The sequence below is a fragment of the Cynocephalus volans genome, chromosome 9 (assembly GCF_027409185.1).
Source record: "Cynocephalus volans isolate mCynVol1 chromosome 9, mCynVol1.pri, whole genome shotgun sequence".
In the NCBI taxonomy this organism is placed as follows: Eukaryota; Metazoa; Chordata; class Mammalia; order Dermoptera; family Cynocephalidae; genus Cynocephalus; species Cynocephalus volans.
Window position 1 is genome coordinate 85,440,972 of NC_084468.1, and position 22,031 is coordinate 85,463,002.

General features: G+C 38.3%; 1 protein-coding gene across 5 annotated transcripts in view; it reads left to right on the forward strand.

The window, feature by feature from the left end:
* The first annotated feature begins 5,944 nt into the window (after nt 1-5,944).
* The window catches only part of RAP1GDS1 (Rap1 GTPase-GDP dissociation stimulator 1), a 133,596-nt gene continuing 117,509 nt past the window's right edge, over nt 5,945-22,031 (forward strand). For all 5 annotated transcript variants that reach the window (XM_063107601.1, XM_063107602.1, XM_063107604.1 and 2 more), the window contains exon 1: nt 5,945-6,037. In XM_063107601.1, the coding sequence (XP_062963671.1) occupies nt 6,034-6,037 (4 nt within the window). In that variant the 5' untranslated portion in view covers nt 5,945-6,033. The remainder of the gene's footprint in view (nt 6,038-22,031) is intronic.

The following is a 22,031-nucleotide window of genomic DNA, read 5'->3' on the forward strand; positions in this document are numbered from 1 at the left end:
GAAATTGCATAATAAACCTAATTCCTCCTTTACTCTCTCCCCTAAATCCAATTGATCAGCAAGCTTCTAGACCTCTAATCCTCTTGTTTTTCTCCTTCTCCACCACAGCTACCCTGGTGCAGCCACAGCATATCTCACCCTGATCACTGCAACAGGCTTCTAGAAGCGTCCCTTATTTCCACTTGTCTCCACAGCAGCCAGAGTGATCTTTCCAAATTGTACATCAGTCTTAGCTCCACTGCTGAAAACCTTTCAATGCTTTCTACTTGTACTTAGAATGAAGTTCAAACTCTGTGTCATGACCTATAAGACATATCTGATGGGAGTGTAAGGGTAATATTTATCTCCCCATTCCACACATTTTATAGACAGGAGAGAATTTCCTTTCCATAGGAAGAAAATCATGGAAACATTCCTGGTCTCTCTCGGTAACTGCCTCCTCTATTCCCATTCCTTAGTACTGCTTTCTTCCCCTGAGAGGAAGAGAGAATTATCTCATTGGTGAGACGGGGAACAGAAACTGAGAATGTGTGGCTCAGAAACGTCATGGGTTCTCTCAGAACAGCTTAATTGTCCTCTGCCATTTAGTAAGTAGCCTGCCCCTCTGACGGAAGTCTGCAGTTGTATTTGGCCTGGGACAAGAGAAAGGTAAATTTATTCAGGGTAATGGCTTTGGGAGGGGTATTAGGAATCCCATTTGGTGGCAGTTCTCTAAACAGCAGGATCAATAATAACGTTGCTATTTTGATCTCTGACTCCTGAGTCCCATCTCCCACTTAGTTCTAAATTCTGGAGTAACACAGAAGACTTTTACTTATTGGCACCCACTAAAGCCCCAATTCCTACATTATTTGACTCTCACTACCTCTACACCATCATTTTTTGCCATTCTCCCTCTTTGCTAGGCTTCGATTACTCTGGCCTCCTTTCATTTCCTAAAACATAGCCACAGTTTTCCTACAGCACTTGCAGCTCCCCCTGCCTGAAAGTTCTTCCTCTGGCTTTTTGCATGATTGGCTCCTTCTTATCTTCAGGTCTTAGATTAATTTTCATGTTCTGAGAGTGGCCTTCCCACGCAGTGTTACATAAAGCTGCTTCCCCACTGCCATTTTTGTCTGTCACAGCTCCTTTGATAATATTAAATTAAAATTACTTAAATTACAGTAAATATTGCTTTCTTTAATGCACTACTTCTTTGATATCCTTCCAATCTTATTTCCCAATATGCTCCAATATTTACCCTTTTTTATGATCTTATGAATATGGCATATCTGTGCCTTAGCTTATACTATTTCCTTCTCTTGGAATAGTTTCCTTTCTTCCCATCACCTCTCTAAATAAATTTTATCCATCCTTCAAGTATCCTCTCCTTATGAAGCCATCTTTGATTTCTTTGACTAACTTTCTCCGTATGTTAGCATTCACAGACTTAGGACATTTTCTAATAGGAAGAGACTTAAAAAATACACTTGTCTTACTCTCGTTTTGCATGATATGTACCTATAGCTATTTCTTACAGCATCTAGTACAGTGCTGAGCTCAGAAGAGATGCTCAGTATCTCCTCGACTGATTTTGAAGTGGTGTGTCCCTTCTAAAAAATGTATATAATCTAGGTCTACAGCTGTTTAAAATGTGTAGACATTAGTTTGAGGTCATAGACTATAAAAAAAGAAAATTTAGATTTCACAAGACTTAGAAAATGGTTAATATAAGTAAATGGGGGGTGGGGGAGGTAGGAGTTATGGCAAGGTTAAGATATGTCAGTTGTTCAGCCTGAACTAACCTAACCTCACCAATGAGGTCTTTTAAAAATAAATCATTTAGGCAGAAGACTGTTCAGTGCCAAATCATTTCTTATCACTGCAAAGTTCAGTTAACTACTCCAGTAAGATTCCCTTATATGACATACAGAACATCATAGGGAAGAAGAGGCAATCAGTTCTCTATTATTCTTTTAAAGAACATTCTCTCTCTTCTCTTTCTACTTCTTTTGCTCTACCCCTCCTAGTACCTTTCCTTTAAAGAATTTAAATCACCATTTAACCTCTTTAAGGTTACATGCATCAATGAGATTAGTTATGTTATAAACCTTGCCAAAATGTACTGCACCGCTCTTTTATAATAGACATTTTCCTTGATACTTTCCCCCCAGTTCACAGCTATTTAGCTAATCATAAACCAATTTTCAACAGAACTTGTTATCCAAATAAATCTGTGATACTTTATGAACACAATATTTCCTGGATAGAATTTGAAAACCTCTTTTAGAATTTCCTCCTCCAAAAACTCTTTCAGAATTTCCTTCTTTATTTTGTAGCAGGCCTAATCAAATACTGACCATTGCCTAACCTGTAGTATAGGCACCAGTAGATTGATTTCTAGAAATGTCTCCTAGGCTGGCTGGTTAGCTCAGTTGGTTACAGTATCACCTTTTAACAACAAGGTCAAGGGTTCAGACCCCTAAACTGGGCAGTTGCCCCCCACCACCAAAAAGAACTCCTGACATCAGGAAAATACTTTCTAGCTATTTCTGTGATCAATAACCAGAAGTATTATCATAACAGTTTTTCAAATATATGTGTTTTTTCAGGGCAGGGACCATAGTTTATTTGATTTTTTTTTAAGTCCCTAGTGCATATCCTAAAGCCTGGTACATAACAGGCACTCAAGAAATCTCCATGAATTATATGAGTGGATGAATACAAAGTTTCCACCCAGAAGAGGACTTATAGTTTAAAATAGAAACAACACACAGAGAGCAGGTATCATCATCATTATAAATATTCACTCAATAACTAATTTTACTTGGTGAGGTGCTCGAGTTTACAAAGAGAGCAGTAATACCATTCTTGCTCTTCTTCAGGATAAAATCTCTGAAAGAATGAAGACTTTCATTCATACAGCAAATTTTTATTAATCAGTTGCTATGTGTTAGCACTGTTCTTGGCACCAGGGATATAATGCCAAATAAGGCCAACAAAAATTCCTGCCCTTGGGGAACCAACATTTAAATGTGGATAACAGCCAAAAAGCAAAATATATACGAAGGTACTTCAAAAAGTTAATGAAAAGATTCATATTATCTTTTTATTTTTCCACAAACTTTTTGAAGTAGCCTTGTACTATCTTAGTGATGAGGAAAAAAACAAAGAATGGAAATGGGGATATGAAGGGGAAGGGAGAATTGAAATTTTAGATAAGATGGCTATGGAAGGCCTCCGAGAGGTAATTTTTGAATAAAAAGATAAAGGAAGAAAGTAACGACATGAAAAAATGTTATATTCCTATAATAAGATAGGACAAGAAAGATGAGGGCACTGGAAGTAATGTTGTGTGTGAAAGGAGTAGGCATTATACCAGTCCTTAAATGATCCACTTCTGCATGTAGCAGTTAGTCTTGGGTCTCATTATGGTTACACACTGGAGCACCAGGACTTAGTTTATGCACTATGCCTGAACAACCCTGAGGTTTTAATTGGTTGAAAGGCTGGGGGGATGGCTTGTGGATTCAAGCAGAACAAAAAAGGCACAAACTAGTTTCAGTTGGGAGGTCACAAAGCCACTTTAGATAGTTTTGCTAATTTTAATTCATACATCCAAATGAAATATAGAAAAAGATGCTCTATATATAGTTAGAAAAGGAAGTAGCAGGATAAGTAAAGCAAGTGAATTTTCCAATCTGGAAGAGATTAATGAAGGTTAAGGAAAGAAAGAGGGACAAAAAAATGAGGAGCAGCAATACAAAGGCCCGGGGCAGTCTTCTGGAAACTTAAAAAAATTAATGTGGAACATGGCAGATGTGGGGAGGGGGAGGGTAGAGCTTGTATTGGTGTGTTATAAGTTGAATTGTGGCCCACCCCCATTCATATGTTGAAGTCCTAACCCTCATTACCTCAAAATGTGACCTTATTTGGAAATAAGGTCACTGCAGATATAATTAAAGTTAATGAGGTCATATTGGAGTAGGGTAGACCTATTCCAACATTGGACACTCAAGTACTAAGGGAGAACCGCCCGGTGTGAAGACTGGGGTTACCCTGCCTCAAGCCAAGGAACTATCAGAAATTAGGCGAGGCCTGGATGAGATCCTTGCCTAGTGCCTTCAGAGGGAACATGGCCCTGCCTAGACCTTGATTTCTGACTTTGGCCTGCATAACTATCAAACAATAACTACTGTTGTACTAAGCCATTCAATTTGTGGTACGTTGTTAGGACCGCAGTAGGAAACCAATTCAGTGTGTAAGATTATTTTGAGGAAAACAGGAATAGCATCCTTATATTAAAGAAGAGTGAGGTGCCTGATTATCGCGGCATTGGCAAAGTCCAATATCTTTGATCTCTGTAGTTAAATTGTGTTTTCCTGTTTTACCAAACCTCTTTTAAATTATTGTTTCATTTTTGTTTTAGGAAAATCACATAAAATCAGCTCTCTGCTTAACAAATTACAAGGTCCCTTCTGACTTGTGTGCTTACAATATCAGTCATACAAACAAACTGATCCGACTCTGACAATGGGTCACTGATGAAGAAAAATAAAAAGCCGCTTCTCAACACTGGATTGAAAGAGTAAAGGCTGAAAAGGGAAAGAAACATCGATTCAGCTATTCTTCCTCGCACAGACTGTACTGCTGACTGCGCCCCTCTCCCTCGCAGGACTGCGGTCGCTGCAGCCTCAGGAGATCGACCCGATTTCAATCACAGAGCGGTCGGAGCAAGACCCGGTGCGGAGAAACGGAAGGTTTCCTCTGGTCTCCTCCCCCAGGGCAGCGGACTGAAAACCAGCCCGGCCTCGCGCGCATGCCCGGTTGGGAGGGCGCCCTCGATCCAAAGGGAGCGCCTCGGCTCAGGTTCTCCCCGAGGCTGACGAAGTGGCGGGAGCGGGCGGCGGGCCCCGGACCGCGGAGCCTCCGCCGGGGTAGGTTGGCGGTGCAGCAGCCAACTCAGTTGGACTTATACTTTCTGACCTGGGGGATGTTGTTCCTCCCGCGTTCACAGGGACCTGGACGAAGCTGGCATATCCCGGAGGGGTGGAGCCCGACTCCTGTTTGAGGGTCTTTCAAGCGCCCTCCGGGGATTGGAAGGCCGCGTTCCTCCAGAAGGGAGAACGACAGTCTCCGAGGAAATCCTGGGGCGGCACTGTCCTCGCTGTCCGGACCTCTGTTTTTAAACTAGGCACACCTAGCACAGCCTTAACTGTCCCACCGATATGCCCGCTAATATTAAACGCCCTCCCAGCGGCCAGCCCCCAGCTCCGTACGCAGCGGGCGTCCTCAGGAATACCCTAGAGGCGTTGGCCTCATCGTCTACACGTCCATTCTAGCTTCGTTTCAGGGCATCCACTTTGCTTCCCATCACCCCTCAGGGTCTGAGGCGGCCCAGGGTCTTCTCTGAAAAATTCCCGCCGCAGCAGCCGGATCATCCTGTAACGAACAAACGTCCGTGTTTCGGGTGTGAGTTGGTGGGGTCGGGGCGGGAAGGCGAGCCCGGGGTGAGCTGGTTGGTAGCACTTGGGGCTCAGCATGCCCATTCCCTGCCTTCTCCCGGGCCCACCTCCACCCTCCGCCCCTCAGCCAGCCGCCATCAAGCTCCTCCGCCGCGGCCGCAGCCACTCCGCAAACACACGTCCACCCGCACGCTCAGTCTCACTCACCACCCGGAAAAAAAAAGAAAGAGGACACTGAGCATGCTCGGTGGGGAAGGCGGGGCGCTCCCCGGCCGCGCGTCTGGTCCGGCGCTCCTCCGGCGGGTCGGCGCCTCCGCCAGCCCACACGCCCGCTCAGAGCCGCGCCCGCCGCAGCCTGCGCCCGCCTGCCCCGCCCCGCCCCGCCCCCCGCCGCTCGTCCTCACCGCGGCCGCGCCGCCTGCAGCAGCAGCAGCAGCAGCAGCAGCAGCTGCTCCTCCCCGGCGGCCGCCCCTCGCTGGTCCCTCCCAGGCTGCGGGAGAGATAGAGGTAGAGGGAGGACGTAGAGCTGCGCCGCCCGCACCGTAGACCTTCGCCTCGCCCGGCCGGCTCTTCACCCTCTGGGAGGAACATGGGTAAGTCATCCTTCCTCCCCCGTCATCGCCTGACATTTTTCTCTTTCTCGGCGTGCTGCAGGGTGGGAAGCGTTTCTCTTGCAAAGTTGCCGGATTTCTCAAATCCGCGGGTGTGAGACGGTAGCCCTTCCTCCGGGAAGAGTCGGCGCACGCGGAACGCATGCCGGGTGCCGGGCTGGGAGGGTCCCGGGCGCGGGGTGGGGTCGGGCCGCGGGGCCGGTCCGCCGCCGAGCTCTCCGCCACCTCGCTGCCTCGGCTCCCCTCCTCCATTTTTCCTGCCGGTGCTCGGGCACCACGGAACCTGCCTCGCGGGCTCGCATCTTCTGCCCCATTCGTGTTTCTCCAGAGGCCGCCCGCTTCTTTTCCCCTGCGTCTGCCGGGCTCGAGACTCGGGTCCGACCACTTCGAGTAACTTCCTTCTCTGTCAGTGCGACCTTTCCCCATCTTGGGGACTGCTTATTGTGGGGCGGGGAAGTGGAAGCAAGTAGTTCATGAGGGTGATTTTACAACCTGCACGGTAATTATTTTCCATGGGGGAGAACGGACAGCCTCATAGGTGGAAAGGATGACTTGTCAGAGGCCACGAGGAACGTGAGGCAGAATAGAGTCACTAGCTGTTGGATTAGTGTTGGGTGTCTACAGTGTGCAGCATTCCTGTGCTCAATCCATTTTCTTGGTTTCTTCGCTTGTCAACTGTAGCAGGATACTGCGCTCTGTATGTAACACGTTGTTACCGAACTTCAAGCTAGTTATTCTTTCCCAGCTTCCCCTGCCTAAATCTGCATAATCTGATTTTGGTTCCTTTGTATTTATAGTTAATCTGAAGAGATTGGTTTGGATGAGATATTTAAAAGCAAATGTTTTATAAAACGATATACACTTCATCCTATGTTTTTTCATCATATATCGCTTAATTGTTACATTCACTTATTACAAAAACGTCTGATGAACTGTGTAACGTAATTAAAAGCCGAAAGTTTCTTTTAATAGTAGCAACTTGGAATATCGTATTTCGGCATATTTGCTTCCACTCCTATCAATTTCCTCTTTTTAAAATTTGCTCCATTGCCATCTGCCAACTAAGATTTTTGCAAGTTATTTTAAGCTTGAGATGAATGTGGTTCTTTCATCTGTCAATACAATACTCAACACGTCCAGAGTTAGGTCACGGCAACTCAGAATCTTAAAGGAAGTATGCAAATCTAGAAATGGTTTTGATGGAGCTTCCTGGAAAAGCAAATGCTCCAAGCTCTGATTCAGACTTTTGGCCATATATTGAGAAGAGGCCAGTCTTGCAGGAGGAGGTTGTATGAATGAAAAGTGACCTAGGGCCCTGAATTTTATTTTCAGCTTCATTTGTTTCCTTTTTGATGTGAATACTATTGATATGGTAAACAAACTTCTGTATAAATAGAGTGGCCTATTTATATGTGCTTGCCCTTTCTCTAAGAGTAGAGCTCTCAATATTGAATCAGATTATAGGACATACTGTATCTTTGCCTTGAACATACACACAAATTTCTTAATTACAGGCCACAAGTTTAGCCTGTAAAATACATTTCCCTATGTTTTGAGGTGAGCATAAAAATCCGTTTAACTAAAATTTTAACTTCCATGTTGAATTAGTACTTTTTCAGTAGAAAAAATCCATTTCTCTTGCAATGCTAGTGAATAAAAATACCTAAAACAAATAAAATTATCTGCTTAAAAATAATTAATTTTGAAAATCTTGAATACTATTACCTGATTTTTTTTTTTTTTTAAGAGCAAATAGAAAACCATTTCTCATTTTGAAGCCTTCTAAGATACTGTTTGGTTAGATTAATCTCTCCTCATAGCATTGTTTGTACCTTGTTAGAAGTTTTTTAGCACTTATATGATCTACCTTATAATGGAGTTGTTTATGTATGTTGTGCATTTAATCATGAGTTCCAGAATATGAAAATTGTCTTAATAATTTTTGTTCCCCACAGTATTTTTCCAATAATAGGTATTCAATAAATCCTTGGTGAATTAATTGTTGAACTTAAAACCACCTATCTGTTACTTTCAGCTTTTGAATCTGAAAGTATAGGCTTTGAACAAACATCGGGGTTAGTAGATATTATGCAAGTGTGGAAGAAGCAGGAACAGAGAAGTATAATTGTACTATACCCTCTCTTCATTTTTTAAAAAAAATGTTGGGTAGCATCAGAGGTATGGATTTTGGATCAACCTCTGGCAAGCCATTTTCTTCTAATCTGCAGTTTTTATTGGTGAGGTGGTTTCCTATATGATCAGTAGCTACATAAAATAATGTGAAGTTGAAACCTTGGAAAGCAGTTTTATATCTGAGCCAAGGAAGTTACTGTAACAGTTTATATACATAAGAGATGCTGTTTAATGGCAGGGGAAAAAAATCACTTTTAAATCTGTCTTTTCAAGAAATAAGTAAGGTGATTTTTAAAAAAGATATCTTCATGGCAGTGATTTTTCTCCACAAAAAGGTGAAGGAAAATTCCTATATAACCTTATGGACCATAGCTGTTCTCTTACGTATATATTTTATTATAAATCCAACACATATTTAATATTTATTGAATATTAACCATGTGCAGTGTACTATGGGAGGACGAAGATGAATATGACATGTTTCAAGTTGCTTGTAATCTTAACAGGAATGATATGACACATCACAAATAACTATAATAGGAATAAATGTATATAAGTGATATAAAAGACCTTTGCAGATCAGGGGATGGAGAGAAGGTTTTAGAGAAATGGCATTATTTGAACCAGAGGTCAGTTAGAAATGAGACTGTTAATCAGAAAAGGGTGGGAAATAGGAGAAAAATGATATAAATGAAGTTAGGTAACATTTGAGGAGTTTCCAGGATATGATTAAATAGCCATGTTTGTCTAGAGCAAAAAGTAAGGAAATAGCGGGTGGCAGATAAAAAAAGTATTAGTAGACAATGACTGGGTAATGGAGGACCTTAAATGCCAAGAGTTCAGACTTGTCTATTGAGGGACTGTTAATTGTTTATGCAGTTAAGTGATGGATCACATCTGTGGTTTAGGAAAATTAATCTGTCAGTTGAATACAGGATGGATTAAATGACAAGCTAGAGAATACATCAGAAGGTGGTTGTGGTAATTTGTGTAAAAATGTTTAATGGCCTGCACTAGGTTGTGGCAGTGGAAATAGAGTATTGTTACTAAAGAACAGGTTTTATTTGGCGACTGATTGAATATGGAAATGAAAAAGGAGTTATTGGTTTTGCCTGGGTGATAAGGAGAATGTGGGAATCTATTAATATATATTCAATCCATTGGAAGAGGAAATATGAATATTAACTTTTGGACCTGTTGAGTTGGATATTTTGGTCTGTCATTTAGTCTCTGCTCTTTGATGACAGGGACTTTGTCTTATTAGGTTTTGAATACATTTTCTAACACTGGTGTCTGGCACACAGTAAAAATTAGTTGACCGACTGAAACTAGGTAAAAAATAGTTAACAGTTGTTTTAACTCTCAAGAAAGTTAGGATTTGAGCTGGAGATCTGGAAGTTACACACAAATATCCTGAGATGATATTTGAAGTTAGATCAGAGGACGAGAGTCAACAAAGAAAAAGACGAAAATTTGTCCACGGTAAGAATCTTGAAGAATGCCCTATAGTTAGGGAAAAGGAATGCTGTGATTTGATACTGAAAAATACAGAAGTAGGTAGGCATGAAAGACTAGAATCAGGATATGGTTGATTTTAAGAAAGAGTGAAGGGTCTATGGCTTCAGAATAGTCAGAAAGATAAGGACTGAGAAAAGGCTGCAAGTCAAGGTGGTTTGGTTAGGTATTACCCAGTATTTTTTCAAAAAAGCGACTTCAAGAGGTGTGGTAGAAACAGAGGTTATGTGTAAAGCCAAGTGGATAATGAGTAAGTGGAAACAGAGTTTACTAGGTATAGTCATGCTGTATTCCTTTCCCTGTTTAAAGACATGTAAGAAAGCATAGATTTTTAAAAATATTTTTAAAATTTTGTACTTTACGTGGAATGACACATTCTGTTTTCTTGGGAATAATTTGTATTTCATCACAGTGCCTCACATTTCTTTGACATTCCATTTTCTTATGTCTTTGTAACTTTGTATAATACAATTTTTATTTTTGTGATATCTATCATGCAAAGTGAGTTTAGAAATGATTTTATAATTTTGCACAACATTTTGCGTAAAAAATACAGATGAACAGTTCCACTTTTAATTTACTATGAGATTTTGTGAATTTGGGACTTCTCTAGTTTATATGTGTGCCTCTAAATATACTCTAAATTCTTGGACTTGTATTTTTCTCTATAGATGTTTATCAAACTTATAGATAGTCCTTTTCTTTTGCTTGTATTTCTGAGTCCAGAAATGGTTTTCATGGATGAATAGCAAAAATACTACTTCTACTTGCTCTTTGCAAGTCAAGGTAGGGTGATGAAGTATTTTGTACACTGGTAACTACTAAAATTTATGATTTAAGAGAGAATAGATGATAGATCAACAAGTTAAATACTTTTTCTTATGTTGGCCTTATATCTATTTTGTATATGCCCTTTTTTAATATATATAAATATGGGTGAAGGGCTAAATTCACTATCCTTGGTAGAGTCAGATTCTGAAGTCTCTAGTACTACTCTTGGAATGTCATAGCCTTAATTCATTTTGCGAACCAAAGAGTTTTTGCTTTCATAGTGGAATCTTGGAGCTTCTAGGTACCTTTGAGGAAATAGTGTAGTTGTTCTCTCTAGACATTCCAGATCACCTGACTTTGAACTTGGCAATTCTGGAGTTATTGATGGCACTAGCAACAGCCATCAGAATTACCAAAAATTTTAGTACCCAGTCATGAACATCAGGATTGAGGAGGAGGAAGAGCCACTCCTTTGGGAACCCATATAATTTTAGATAGCCAAGTGTTCAAAAGTTTGGATAATCGATAAGAAAAAAATTTAAGTAAGATACTTTCCTAGGCATTTAACTTGGCATATATGTCTTTCTTATGGAGATGAGGAAAAATAAATGAAAATATTGCAATAGTCTATTGTCTTACTTGGTTTTGTGTGCTGTAACATAATATGTGAGACTGGGCAATTTGTAAAGAACAGACATTTAATCTCTCATAGTTCTAGAGGCTAGGAAGTCCAAGATCAAAGTGCTAGCAAGTTCAGTCTCTGGTTCCAAGATGGTGTCTATTTCCTACGTCCTCCAAAGAGGAGAGACTGTATGTTCTCACGTAGCAGAAGAGCAAAAGAGAATACCCACTCCCTCCACCCTTTTTATAGTGCCATTAATCCATTCATGAGAGTTGAGTTCTCATGACCTAAACATTTCCCATTAGGTCCTACCTTATAACATTATTGCACTGGGGACTAAGTTTCAATGTGAGTTTTGGAAGTGACAAACCATAGCAGTTACGAAGTCTTTTTTCGTTCTAAAATTCTATGATTCTTTGAAACTTAAGTTTGAAATATGCTCAGTATCATTGATGTCTTAAATATATTATATTCACCTCCAGATAACTTGCTTTTCTTTAGTGTTCAAATGATAATGTCTATTTGAGGTAGCAACGTTAGGGTTTAAATCAACTTGTTAACTCTGTCTAAATAAATGGCTTAAAAAACCATTTTCCATGATAGGTAGGATGCTGGCTTCAAATTGTAGAGTATTGAAATTCTCTCAGTGCCTCTGTTTATACAACTGTTGTTACTAGAGGCATCCCAGGAGTTAAAACCAAGAAGTAGGATAATGATAAAGTGGTTAAACTGAGCTGCTAGCCATGATTTGCTGTACTTATAAATTCCAAAGTCCTTCTGACTTTTTGTTCAGTAAATGATTTTTTTTCAGGAAATGATTTTAGATACTTACTGGTACCTACTATATATATAAATCTGGGCTATATCTTTGTTATCTGGCAGATTGTTATACATCTTTATATACTTTCCAATTCAACAAGTTTAAAACTGAACTCATTGTATATTTTTTTTCTTTTAACAGTTTTATTGAGAAATAATTCACATAACATACAACTTACCTATTTAAAGATTACAGTTCAATGGTTTTAGTATTATCACAGCGTTATGCAACCATCACCGAAGTTTAATTTTAGAACATTTGTATCACCCCCAAAAGAAATCTTTTCATTGATAGTCACTTCTCAATTTCCTGAGGCCATTTGTTTACATTTTAGGGGTTATAAACCTAGAGACCTTTCCTCTACCTGGAAAACATTTATTTACATTCCATAGCAAAGATTGTACTCTCTCTCTTCAGAGGGAAGGAGAGGTAGATTTGTCAGCCAACCTATGTGCACTCTGAGATGCATAAGTTTGGAATTCCTCTTTGAGCTACAAAGAGGAATTCCACATTGGGCTACAACATCTGCATTCATGGTGTTGCCCCATGAGGAATTGTGGCATGAGGGACCATCACAAGCTGTTCTGTCAGCAATTAAAAGTCTGTCTTTAATATAGTGGTTTCTTGACTCTGTGTGTATGTGTGTGTTTCTCTAATTCTCTTTTACTTTCTTCTTTGGCATTAAACATTATCTAATGTAACATTCTAAATTCTTTAGTGGTTTTTAAATTATATTCTTTTGCTTTATTTTCTTAGTGTTTTCTCTAAGGCTTAAAATAAACGTCTAATGTATTTGTTTCCACTTCAGATTTATATTAACAATTCCAGTGAGCTACAGAAACTATACTTCTATATAGTTCTATTACCTTTTGTTTATGTTGTTATTAGGTTATTATAACATAATAATGCTAATGTTATACATGTTCTAATTTAGATGTTACAAACACAACAATGCATTGTTATAATTATTACTTAAAATATTTATGTGCTTTTTATAGAAGCTGAGAGGAGATCAAATATATGTGTGTGTACATATATATATATTCATAGATTTTGTTATATTAATAATCTTATTTACTCTCTCAGTTTCTATTGATTTCTTCCTGTAGATTCATGTTTATAACCAGATTTCTATTTCTCCCTCCAAAACAGCTTTGTTCCCACTTGTCTCCCATGTGCTATTATTGTCAAATATATTACATTTCTGTATGCTATAGGCCCAACAATGCAATTACATACATATTATTTTATATATTTACATTGAAATAAGTTAAAAGAAGAATGGAGAAGAAATATGCAATTAAAATTTCTTCATAATTGCCTACATAATTACCCTGATTGGCACTTTTTGATTTTTTCTTGTGTATTTGAATTACTGTCGGGCATTATTTTCAGCTTGAGAAATTTCTTAGCATTTTTTTTAAGGTGGGTCTGCTAGCAACAAATCCTTTTAGTGTTTGTATATCTGGGAATATTTCTATTTTGCCTTCATTTTAAAATGCAGTTTTGCTGAATATAGTATTCTTAGTTGACAGATTTTTACTTTAAGTGTTTTGAATGTATTGTCCCAATGCCATCTGGTTTCCATTTTTTTCTAATAACGTGAGAGGTTTATCAATATCCCACTGTATGTTATGAATTGTTTTCCTTATGCTGCTTTCAAGATGGTTGTCAGTTTTCAACATTCTTATTATGAGGATCTGAGTGTGGATCTACTTGCATTTATCTTACTTGGAGTTTGCTGAACTTGGCTATGTAGGGATATGGTTTTTATTTTTTATTTTATTTATTTATTTATTTATTTTTAATTTTATTTTCTCGATATACATTGGGGTTGATTATTATTGCCCCTTACCAAAACCTCCCTCCCTCTTCCCACTCCTCCCTCCCCCACAACAATGTCCTCTCTGTTTGCGTGTCGTATCAGCTTCCAGTAATTGTAGTTGTTATATCTTCTTCCCCCCCATCACCCCGGGTTTTTTTTGTGTGTGTGTATGTGCGTGTGAAATTATATATTAATTTTTAGCTCCCACCAATAAGTGAGAACATGTGGTATTTCTCTTTCTGTGCCTGACTCGTTTCACTTAATATAATTCTCTCAAGGTCCATCCATGTTGTGGCAAATGGCAGTATTTCATTCGTTTTTATAGCAGAGTAGTATTCCATTGTGTAGATGTACCACATTTTCCATATCCACTCATCCGATGATGGACATTTGGGCTGGTTCAAACTCTTGGCTATTGTAAAGAGTGCTGCGATGAACATTGGGGAACAGGTATACCTTCGACTTGATGATTTCCATTCCTCTGGGTATATTCCCAGCAGTGGGATAGCTGGATCATATGGTAGATCTATCTGCAATTGTTTGAGGAACCTCCATACTATTTTCCATAGAGGCTGCACCATTTTGCAGTCCCACCAACAATGTAGGAGAGTTCCTTTTTCTCCGCAACCTCGCCAGCATTTATCATTCAGAGTCTTTTGGATTTTAGCCATCCTAACTGGGGTGAGATGGTATCTCAGTGTTTTGGTTTTGATTTGCATTTCCTGGATGCTGAGTGATGTTGAGCATTTTTTCATATGTCTGTTGGCCATTTGGATATCTTCCTTAGAGAAATGCCTACTTAGCACTTTTGCCCAGTTTTTAATTAGGTTGCTTGTTTTTTTCTTGTAAAGTTGTTTGAGTTCCTTATATATTCTGGATATTAATCCTTTGTCAGATGTATATTTTGCAAATATTTTCTCCCACTCTGTTGGTTGTCTTTTAACTCTGTTAATTGTTTCTTTTGCTGTGCAGGAGCTTTTTAGTTTGATATAATCCCATTTGTTTATTTTTCCTTTGGTTGCCTGTGCTTTTGGGGTCGTATTCATGAAGTCTGTGTCCAGTCCTATTTCCTGAAGTGTTTCTCCTGTTTTCTTGAAGAAGTTTTATTGTTTCAGGGTGTATATTTAAATCCTTAATCCATTCTGAGTTGATTTTAGTATACGGTGAGAGGTATGGGTGTAGTTTCATTCTCCTGCATATGGATATCCAGTTATCCCAGCACCATTTGCTGAAGAGGCAGTCCCTTCCCCAGTGAATAGGCTTGGTGCCTTTGTCAAAGATCAGATGGCAGTAAGTGTGTGGGTTGATTTCTGGATTCTCTATTCTATTCCATTGGTCAGTGTGTCTGTTTTTATGCCAGTACCATACTGTTTTGGTTATTATAGCTTTGTGGTATAGCTTAAAGTCGGGTAGTGTTATGCCTCCAGCTTTATTTTTTTTGCTCAGCATTGCTTTGGCTACACGTGATCTTTTATTATTCCATATGAAAGTCTGGATAGTTCTTTCCATTTCTGAGAAAAATGACATTGGAATTTTGATGGGGATTGCATTGAATTTGTATATCACCTTGGGTAGTATGGATATTTTCACTATGTTGATTCTTCCAATCCAAGAGCATGGGATATCTTTCCATCTTCTTGTATCCTCTCTAATTTCTCTCAGCAGTGGTTTGTAGTTCTCATTATAGAGATTTTTCACCTCCTTGGTTAACTCAATTCCTAAGTATTTTATTTTTTTGGTGGCTATTGTACATGGGCAGGCTTTCTTGATATCTCATTCTGCATGTTCACTATTGGAGAAAAGAAATGCTACTGATTTTTGTGTGTTGATTTTGTATCCTGCTACTGTACTGAAATCATTTATCAATTCCAAGAGTTTTTTTGTAGAGGTTTTAGGCTGCTCGCTATATAGGATCATGTCATCAGCAAACAGGGACAGTTTGACTTCATCTTTTCCAATCTGGATGCCCTTTATTTCCCTCTCTTCTGTGATTGCTCTGGCTAGTACTTCCAACACTATGTTGAATAGGAGTGGTGAGAGTGGGCATCCTTGTCTAGTTCCTGTTCTTAAAGGAAAAGCTTTCAGCTTTTCCCCATTCAGGATGATATTGGCAGTGGGTTTGTCATATATGGCTTTAATTATGTTGAGATACTTTCCCTCTATACCTAACTTATAGAGGGTCTTTGTCATGAATGAGTGTTGAATTTTATCAAATGCTTTTTCAGCATCTATAGAGATGATCATATGGTCCTTGTGTTTGACTTTATTAATATGGTGTATCACATTTATTGATTTGCGTATGTTGAACCAACCTTGCATCCCTGGGATGAATCCCACTTGATCGTGGTGAATAATTTTATGTATGTGTTGCTGTATTCTGTTTGCTAGTATTTTAGTGAGGAGTTTTGCATCTATATTCACCAAGGATATCGGCCTGTAGTTTTCTTTTTTGGTTATATCTTTCCCTGGTTTTGGTATCAGGATGATGTTTGCTTCATAGAATGAGTTTGGGAGATTTGCGTCTGTTTCAATCTTTTGGAATAGTTTGTAAAGAATCGGTGTCAATTCCTCTTTGAATGTTTGGTAAAATTCTGCTGTGAATCCATCTGGTCCTGGGCTTTTCTTTGTTGGGAGCCTTCTGATAACAGCTTCAATCTCCTTTATTGTTATTGGTCTGTTCAAATTTTCTGCGTCTTCATGGTTCAGTTTTGGGAGCTTGTGTGTGTCCAGAAATTTATCCATTTCCTCCAGATTTTCAAATTTGTTGGAGTATAGTTGTTATTAGTAGTCTCGAATGATTCCTTCTATTTCAGATGAATGAGTTGTAATATCACCTTTTTCATTTCTAATATTTGTTTTTTGAATCTTCTCTCTTCTCTTTTTTGTTAGCCATGCTAATGGTTTGTCAATTTTATTTATCTTTTCAAAAAACCAACTTTTTGATTCATTGATCTTTTGTATTGTTATTTGGGTTTCAATTTCATTCAGTTCTGTTCTGATCTTAACGATTTCTTTCCGTCTGCTAACTTTAGGTTTGGATTGTTCTTGTTTTTCTAGTTCTTTAAGGTGAAGTGTTAGGTTGTTCACTTGCCATCTTTCCATTCTTCTGAGGTGAGCATTTAATGCAATAAATCTCCCCCTTAATACTGCTTTTGCAGTATCCCACAGGTTTTGGTATGATGTATCATTATTTTCATTAGTTTCAATAAATGTTTTGATTTCCTGCTTGATTTCTTCTTGGACTCATATGTCATTAAGTAGAATGCTATTTAATTTCCATGTGTTTGTATAGTTTCCAGAGTTTCGTTTGTTATTAATTTCTAGTTTTAATCCATTGTGGTGTGAGAAAATACATGGGATAATTCCAGTTTTTTGAATTATTGATACTTGATTTGTGACCTAATATGTGATCTGTCCTGGAGAATGATCCATGTGCTGATGAGAAGAATGAATATTCTGAGGTTGTTGGATGGAATGTTCTGTAGATATCTGCTAATTCCAATTGGTCTAGAGTATTGTTTAGATCTTGTGTTTCTCTACTGATTCTTTGCCTAGGTGATCTGTCTAATATTGACAGTGGGGTGTTCAGGTCCCCTGCTATTATGGTATTAGATACATAGATATTTGTTAGCTGGCACAACTAGCTTATATGGTTGGATTATAAATTCATTCTTGAAGAGATTACCCATATAAAAAGCAAGTTACAGACAAGCCTTGCTTTGTACAGTTTTGATCTGCATGAGATGTGTGTGAGTTTCAGTTTACTCTGCAAAGTGCCATCTGCCTGTACAGTGGAAAGAGCCTGGACTTTGAAGACACACATGTCTGGATTTATCCCAATTTTGGCACTTATTCTGGGCAAATTATTCAGCTTCTGAATTCATCTTTCTCATCTATTAAAATACAGATGGTAATAAAATAACTTTTCCAACATAGTTATAAATATTACATAAAATAATATCCATATAAATTTTAATATTCATTTCTAAAGCTGAAAATACAGTCATTTTTTTGAAAACTTTACTTGTATTCAGAGATAAAACCAATCAAAGAATATAATGCTGCTTATTATACTATTCTAACCAAACCATGTAGTAAATATTGTTACTGTAGCAGATTATATTTTTCAAAGATGACCACAACAATTTCTCTTGCCCTAAATATTCTTCTAGAACTTACCATCCCACCCTAAGAGTTGGGCTCTAATTCGTCTCCAATTGAATCTGAGTACATTTATGACTCGCTGGTAACCAGTAGAATGCAGCTGAAGTACTGCCGTGTGACTTCCTAGCCTAGGTAATAGAAGGCAGTGCTATTCCCACTTTGCTTGTTGGAACACTGGCCTGTTTGGAGCCTTGAGAAGTTTGAGTACCCTGAGGCCGTCATGTTGTTAGGAAGCCAAGCCTCATGGAGAGGCCCCATGTCTCAGGTGTAAGGTCTTAGGTCAGCAATCCTAGTCTTCAAGTCCTTCTAAACCAGTCATCAGACATGTGAGTGAATGAACTGTCAGATGATTTAGATGATACCAGACTCAGCCATTGAGTTACTCCCAGAGACACCCCTAGCCTTTGAGATTCTGCATCGAGGCTCCAGACCTTGTGGAGTAGAGACAAACCATCCTGTGTCAGGACTAGCCTTACCAGATACCAGAACATTAGACAGAGCCAGTGTAATTGCATCAATATGGTATTAATATAAGCATAGACAAAGATCATTGGAAAGAAGAGAGACTTCAGAAATACATTTCTGTGTATAACAGACAAACGTGGTAGTTTAATTCAGTGGGAAAAAGCTGCAGTATTGAAAACTGCTTCTAACACAAGAAAATGAAAATAAACCCTAATCTTAGGCCATATGTAAAAGTGAATTCCAAGGAATCAAGACTTCAATAAACAGAAAGAATCATTATTACAAGGTACCTGAGGCATTTTCTGGGAGCCCAAAAGACTATCTTAACCATGGCTGAAAACCCAGATGCTATAAAAGAAAATTTGGAAAAAAATACATAAATAAAACCAGTAGGTTAATGATAAATTAGGAGGGGAAAGTTACATAGATGTATGTTCTTTGCAATAAAGAACAAGACAGACAGACCTACTTAAATACTAGGCAAAGGATGTGAATAAGCACTGCATGGAAAAGTAAATCCAAATGGCCAAATAACATTACAAGATGCTGACATTTATAATGTAATGTAAATTAAAATAACAACTACACATATTGTTCTAAACCCATCAGACTGTCAAGAAATAGAGTGCTGTAATATTTATTGTTAACTAGGATGCTAGGATAAGAATACCCTCAATGCATAGTTGAAGGAAAAGTGAAATCTTTCAGTCTTTTTGGAAAGCTATCAGGCAATCTCAAAATTAAAAATACTAACTAAAACCCAGTGATCTTTTTCCTAGGAACCTATCCTGTAAAACAGAAGTACTGTGTACACGTACAAAGATGCTTACTGCACTATTTTTACCTGTATTAGTCCGTTTGTGTTGCTTATAACAGAATACACGAAACTGGGTGATTTATATAAAGAGAATGAAATTTATCGGTTACAGTTTCTGGGGCTGGGAAATCCAAAGTCCATCTGGTAGTGGCAACAGCGACCCAAGGGTCTCACATTGCAAGATGGTGGAAGTAGAGAGAGCAGAGAGAGAAAGAGAGAGACAGACTCTCCTCTTCTTTTAAAGCCCTCAGAACCACACCCCTGGCCACCATTTTTAATCCATTCACTACTGCATGGTCCTACAATCCAATCACCTCTTCAAGGCTCTACCTTTCAATTACCATAATAGGATTTCCCACCCTCTTAACAGTCACCATGGGGGCTAAGTTTATAATACATAAAATTTGGGTAACAATTCAAGCTTCAGGGAGTTTTGGGGGGACACAATTCAATCCACCACATTAAAATAAATAAATAATAAATAAATAAATAAACAAACAAATAAATACCTGCTTAATCATATAACTTCCCAGGTATAGGAAAAGTCACAGATCTTCAAATCCAGGAAGCTCAACGATCTCCAAATGTATTCAACCCAAAAAGGCCTTCTCCAAGACATGTTATAGTCAAATTGGCAAAACTCAGAGACAAAGAGAGAATCTTAAAAGCTGCAAGAGAGAACCGTCAAATCACCTGTAAGGGAGCCCCAATCAGGCTAACATCAGACATTTCATCACAAACCCTAAAAGCTAGAAAGGAATCGGATGATATATTCAAAATAATAAAAGACAAAGATTGCCAGCCAAGAATACTCTACCCTGCAAGGCTATCCTTCCAAAATGAAGGGCAAATAGTATATTTCTCAGACAAACAAAAACTGCAGGAATTCACTACCACACGACCACCCTTACAAGAAATCCTCAAGGGAGTACTGGGTTAGGTTCCTGAAAAATAACTACCACTGCCATAAAACCCAAGAAAAATCAAAACCCACTCATATAATAAAAACGGCATTCATGAAGAGAAAACAAGCAAACAAAAATGCTATCTACAACCTAAGGAACCAACAAACACAGAAACCAAACAGTAAATCAGAAAGCAAGGAACAAAAGACACCTAAGACAACTAAACAACCAATAAACTGCTAGGAATAAATCAACACTTTTCAATAACAACTCTTAATGTAAAAGGCTTAAATTTCCTAATCAAAAGACACAGACTGGCTGACTGGATCAAAAAGCAGGACCCAACTATATGCTGCCTACAAGAGACCCACCTCACCCATAAAGATTCACATAGACTAAGAGTGAAAGGATGGAAAAAGATTTACCATGCACACAAAAAAGAAAAACGCGCTGGAGTAGCTATTCTTATATCGGACATAATAGACTTTAAACTAAAAACCGTAAAAAGAGACAATGAGGGACACTACTTAATGATAAAAGGACTGATGCATCAAGAAGACATAACAATCGTAAATATGTACGCACCCAATTTTGGAGCAGCCAGATTTATAAAACAAACTCTATTAGACCTAAAGAAGGAAATAGCATAATAGCGGGGGACCTGAACACCCCACTGTCAATATTAGGCAGATCATCTAGGCAAAGAATCAGTAGAGAAACACAAGATCTAAACAATACTCTAGACCGATTGGAATTGGCAGATATCTACAGAACATTCCATCCAACAACCTCAGAATATTCATTCTTCTCATCAGCACATGGATCATTCTCTAGGATAGATCACATATGAGGTCACAAATCAAGTATCAATAAATTCAAAAAATTGGAATTATCCATGTATTTTCTCACACCACAATGGATTAAAACTAGAAATTAATAACAAACGAAACTCTGGAAACTATACAAACACATGGAAATTAAATAGCATTCTACTTAATGACATATGAGTCCAAGAAGAAATCAAGCAGGAAATCAAAACATTATTGAAACTAATGAAAATAATGATACATCATACCAAAACCTGTGGGATACTGCAAAAAAAGCAGTATTGAGGGGGAAATTTATTACATTAAATGCTCACCTCAGAAGAATGGAAAGATGGCAAGTGAACAACCTAACACTTCACCTTAAAGAACTAAAAAAACAAGAACAATCCAAACCTAAAGTTAGCAGATGGAAAGAAATCGTTCAGATCAGAACAGAACTGAATGAAATTGAAACCCAAAAAACAATACAAAAAATCAATGAATCAAAAAGTTGGTTTTTTGAAAAGATAAAATTGACAAACCATTAGCATGACTAACAAAAAAAAGAGGAGAGAAGATTCAAATAACAAAAATGAGAAATGAAAAAGGTGATATTACAACTGATTCATCTGAAATACAAGGAATCATTCAAGACTACTATAAACAACTATACGCCAACAAATTTGAAAATCTGGAGGAAATGGATAAATTTCTGGACACACACAAGCTCCCAAAACTGAACCATGAAGACGTAGAAAATTGGAACAGACCAATAACAATAAAGGAGATTGAAGCTGTGATCAGAAGGCTCCCAACAAAGAAAAGCCCAGGACCAGATGGATTCACAGCAGAATTTTACTAAACATTCAAAGAGTAATTGACACCGATTCTTTATAAGCTATTCCAAAAGATTGAAACAGACGCAAATCTCCCAAACTCATTCTATGAAGCAAACATCATCCTGATACCAAAACCAGGGAAAGATATAACCAAAAAAGAAAACTACAGGCCGATATCCTTGGTGAATATAGATGCAAAACTCCTCACTAAAATACTAGCAAACAGAATACAGCAACACATACATAAAATTATTCACCACGATCAAGTGGGATTCATCCCAGGGATGCAAGGTT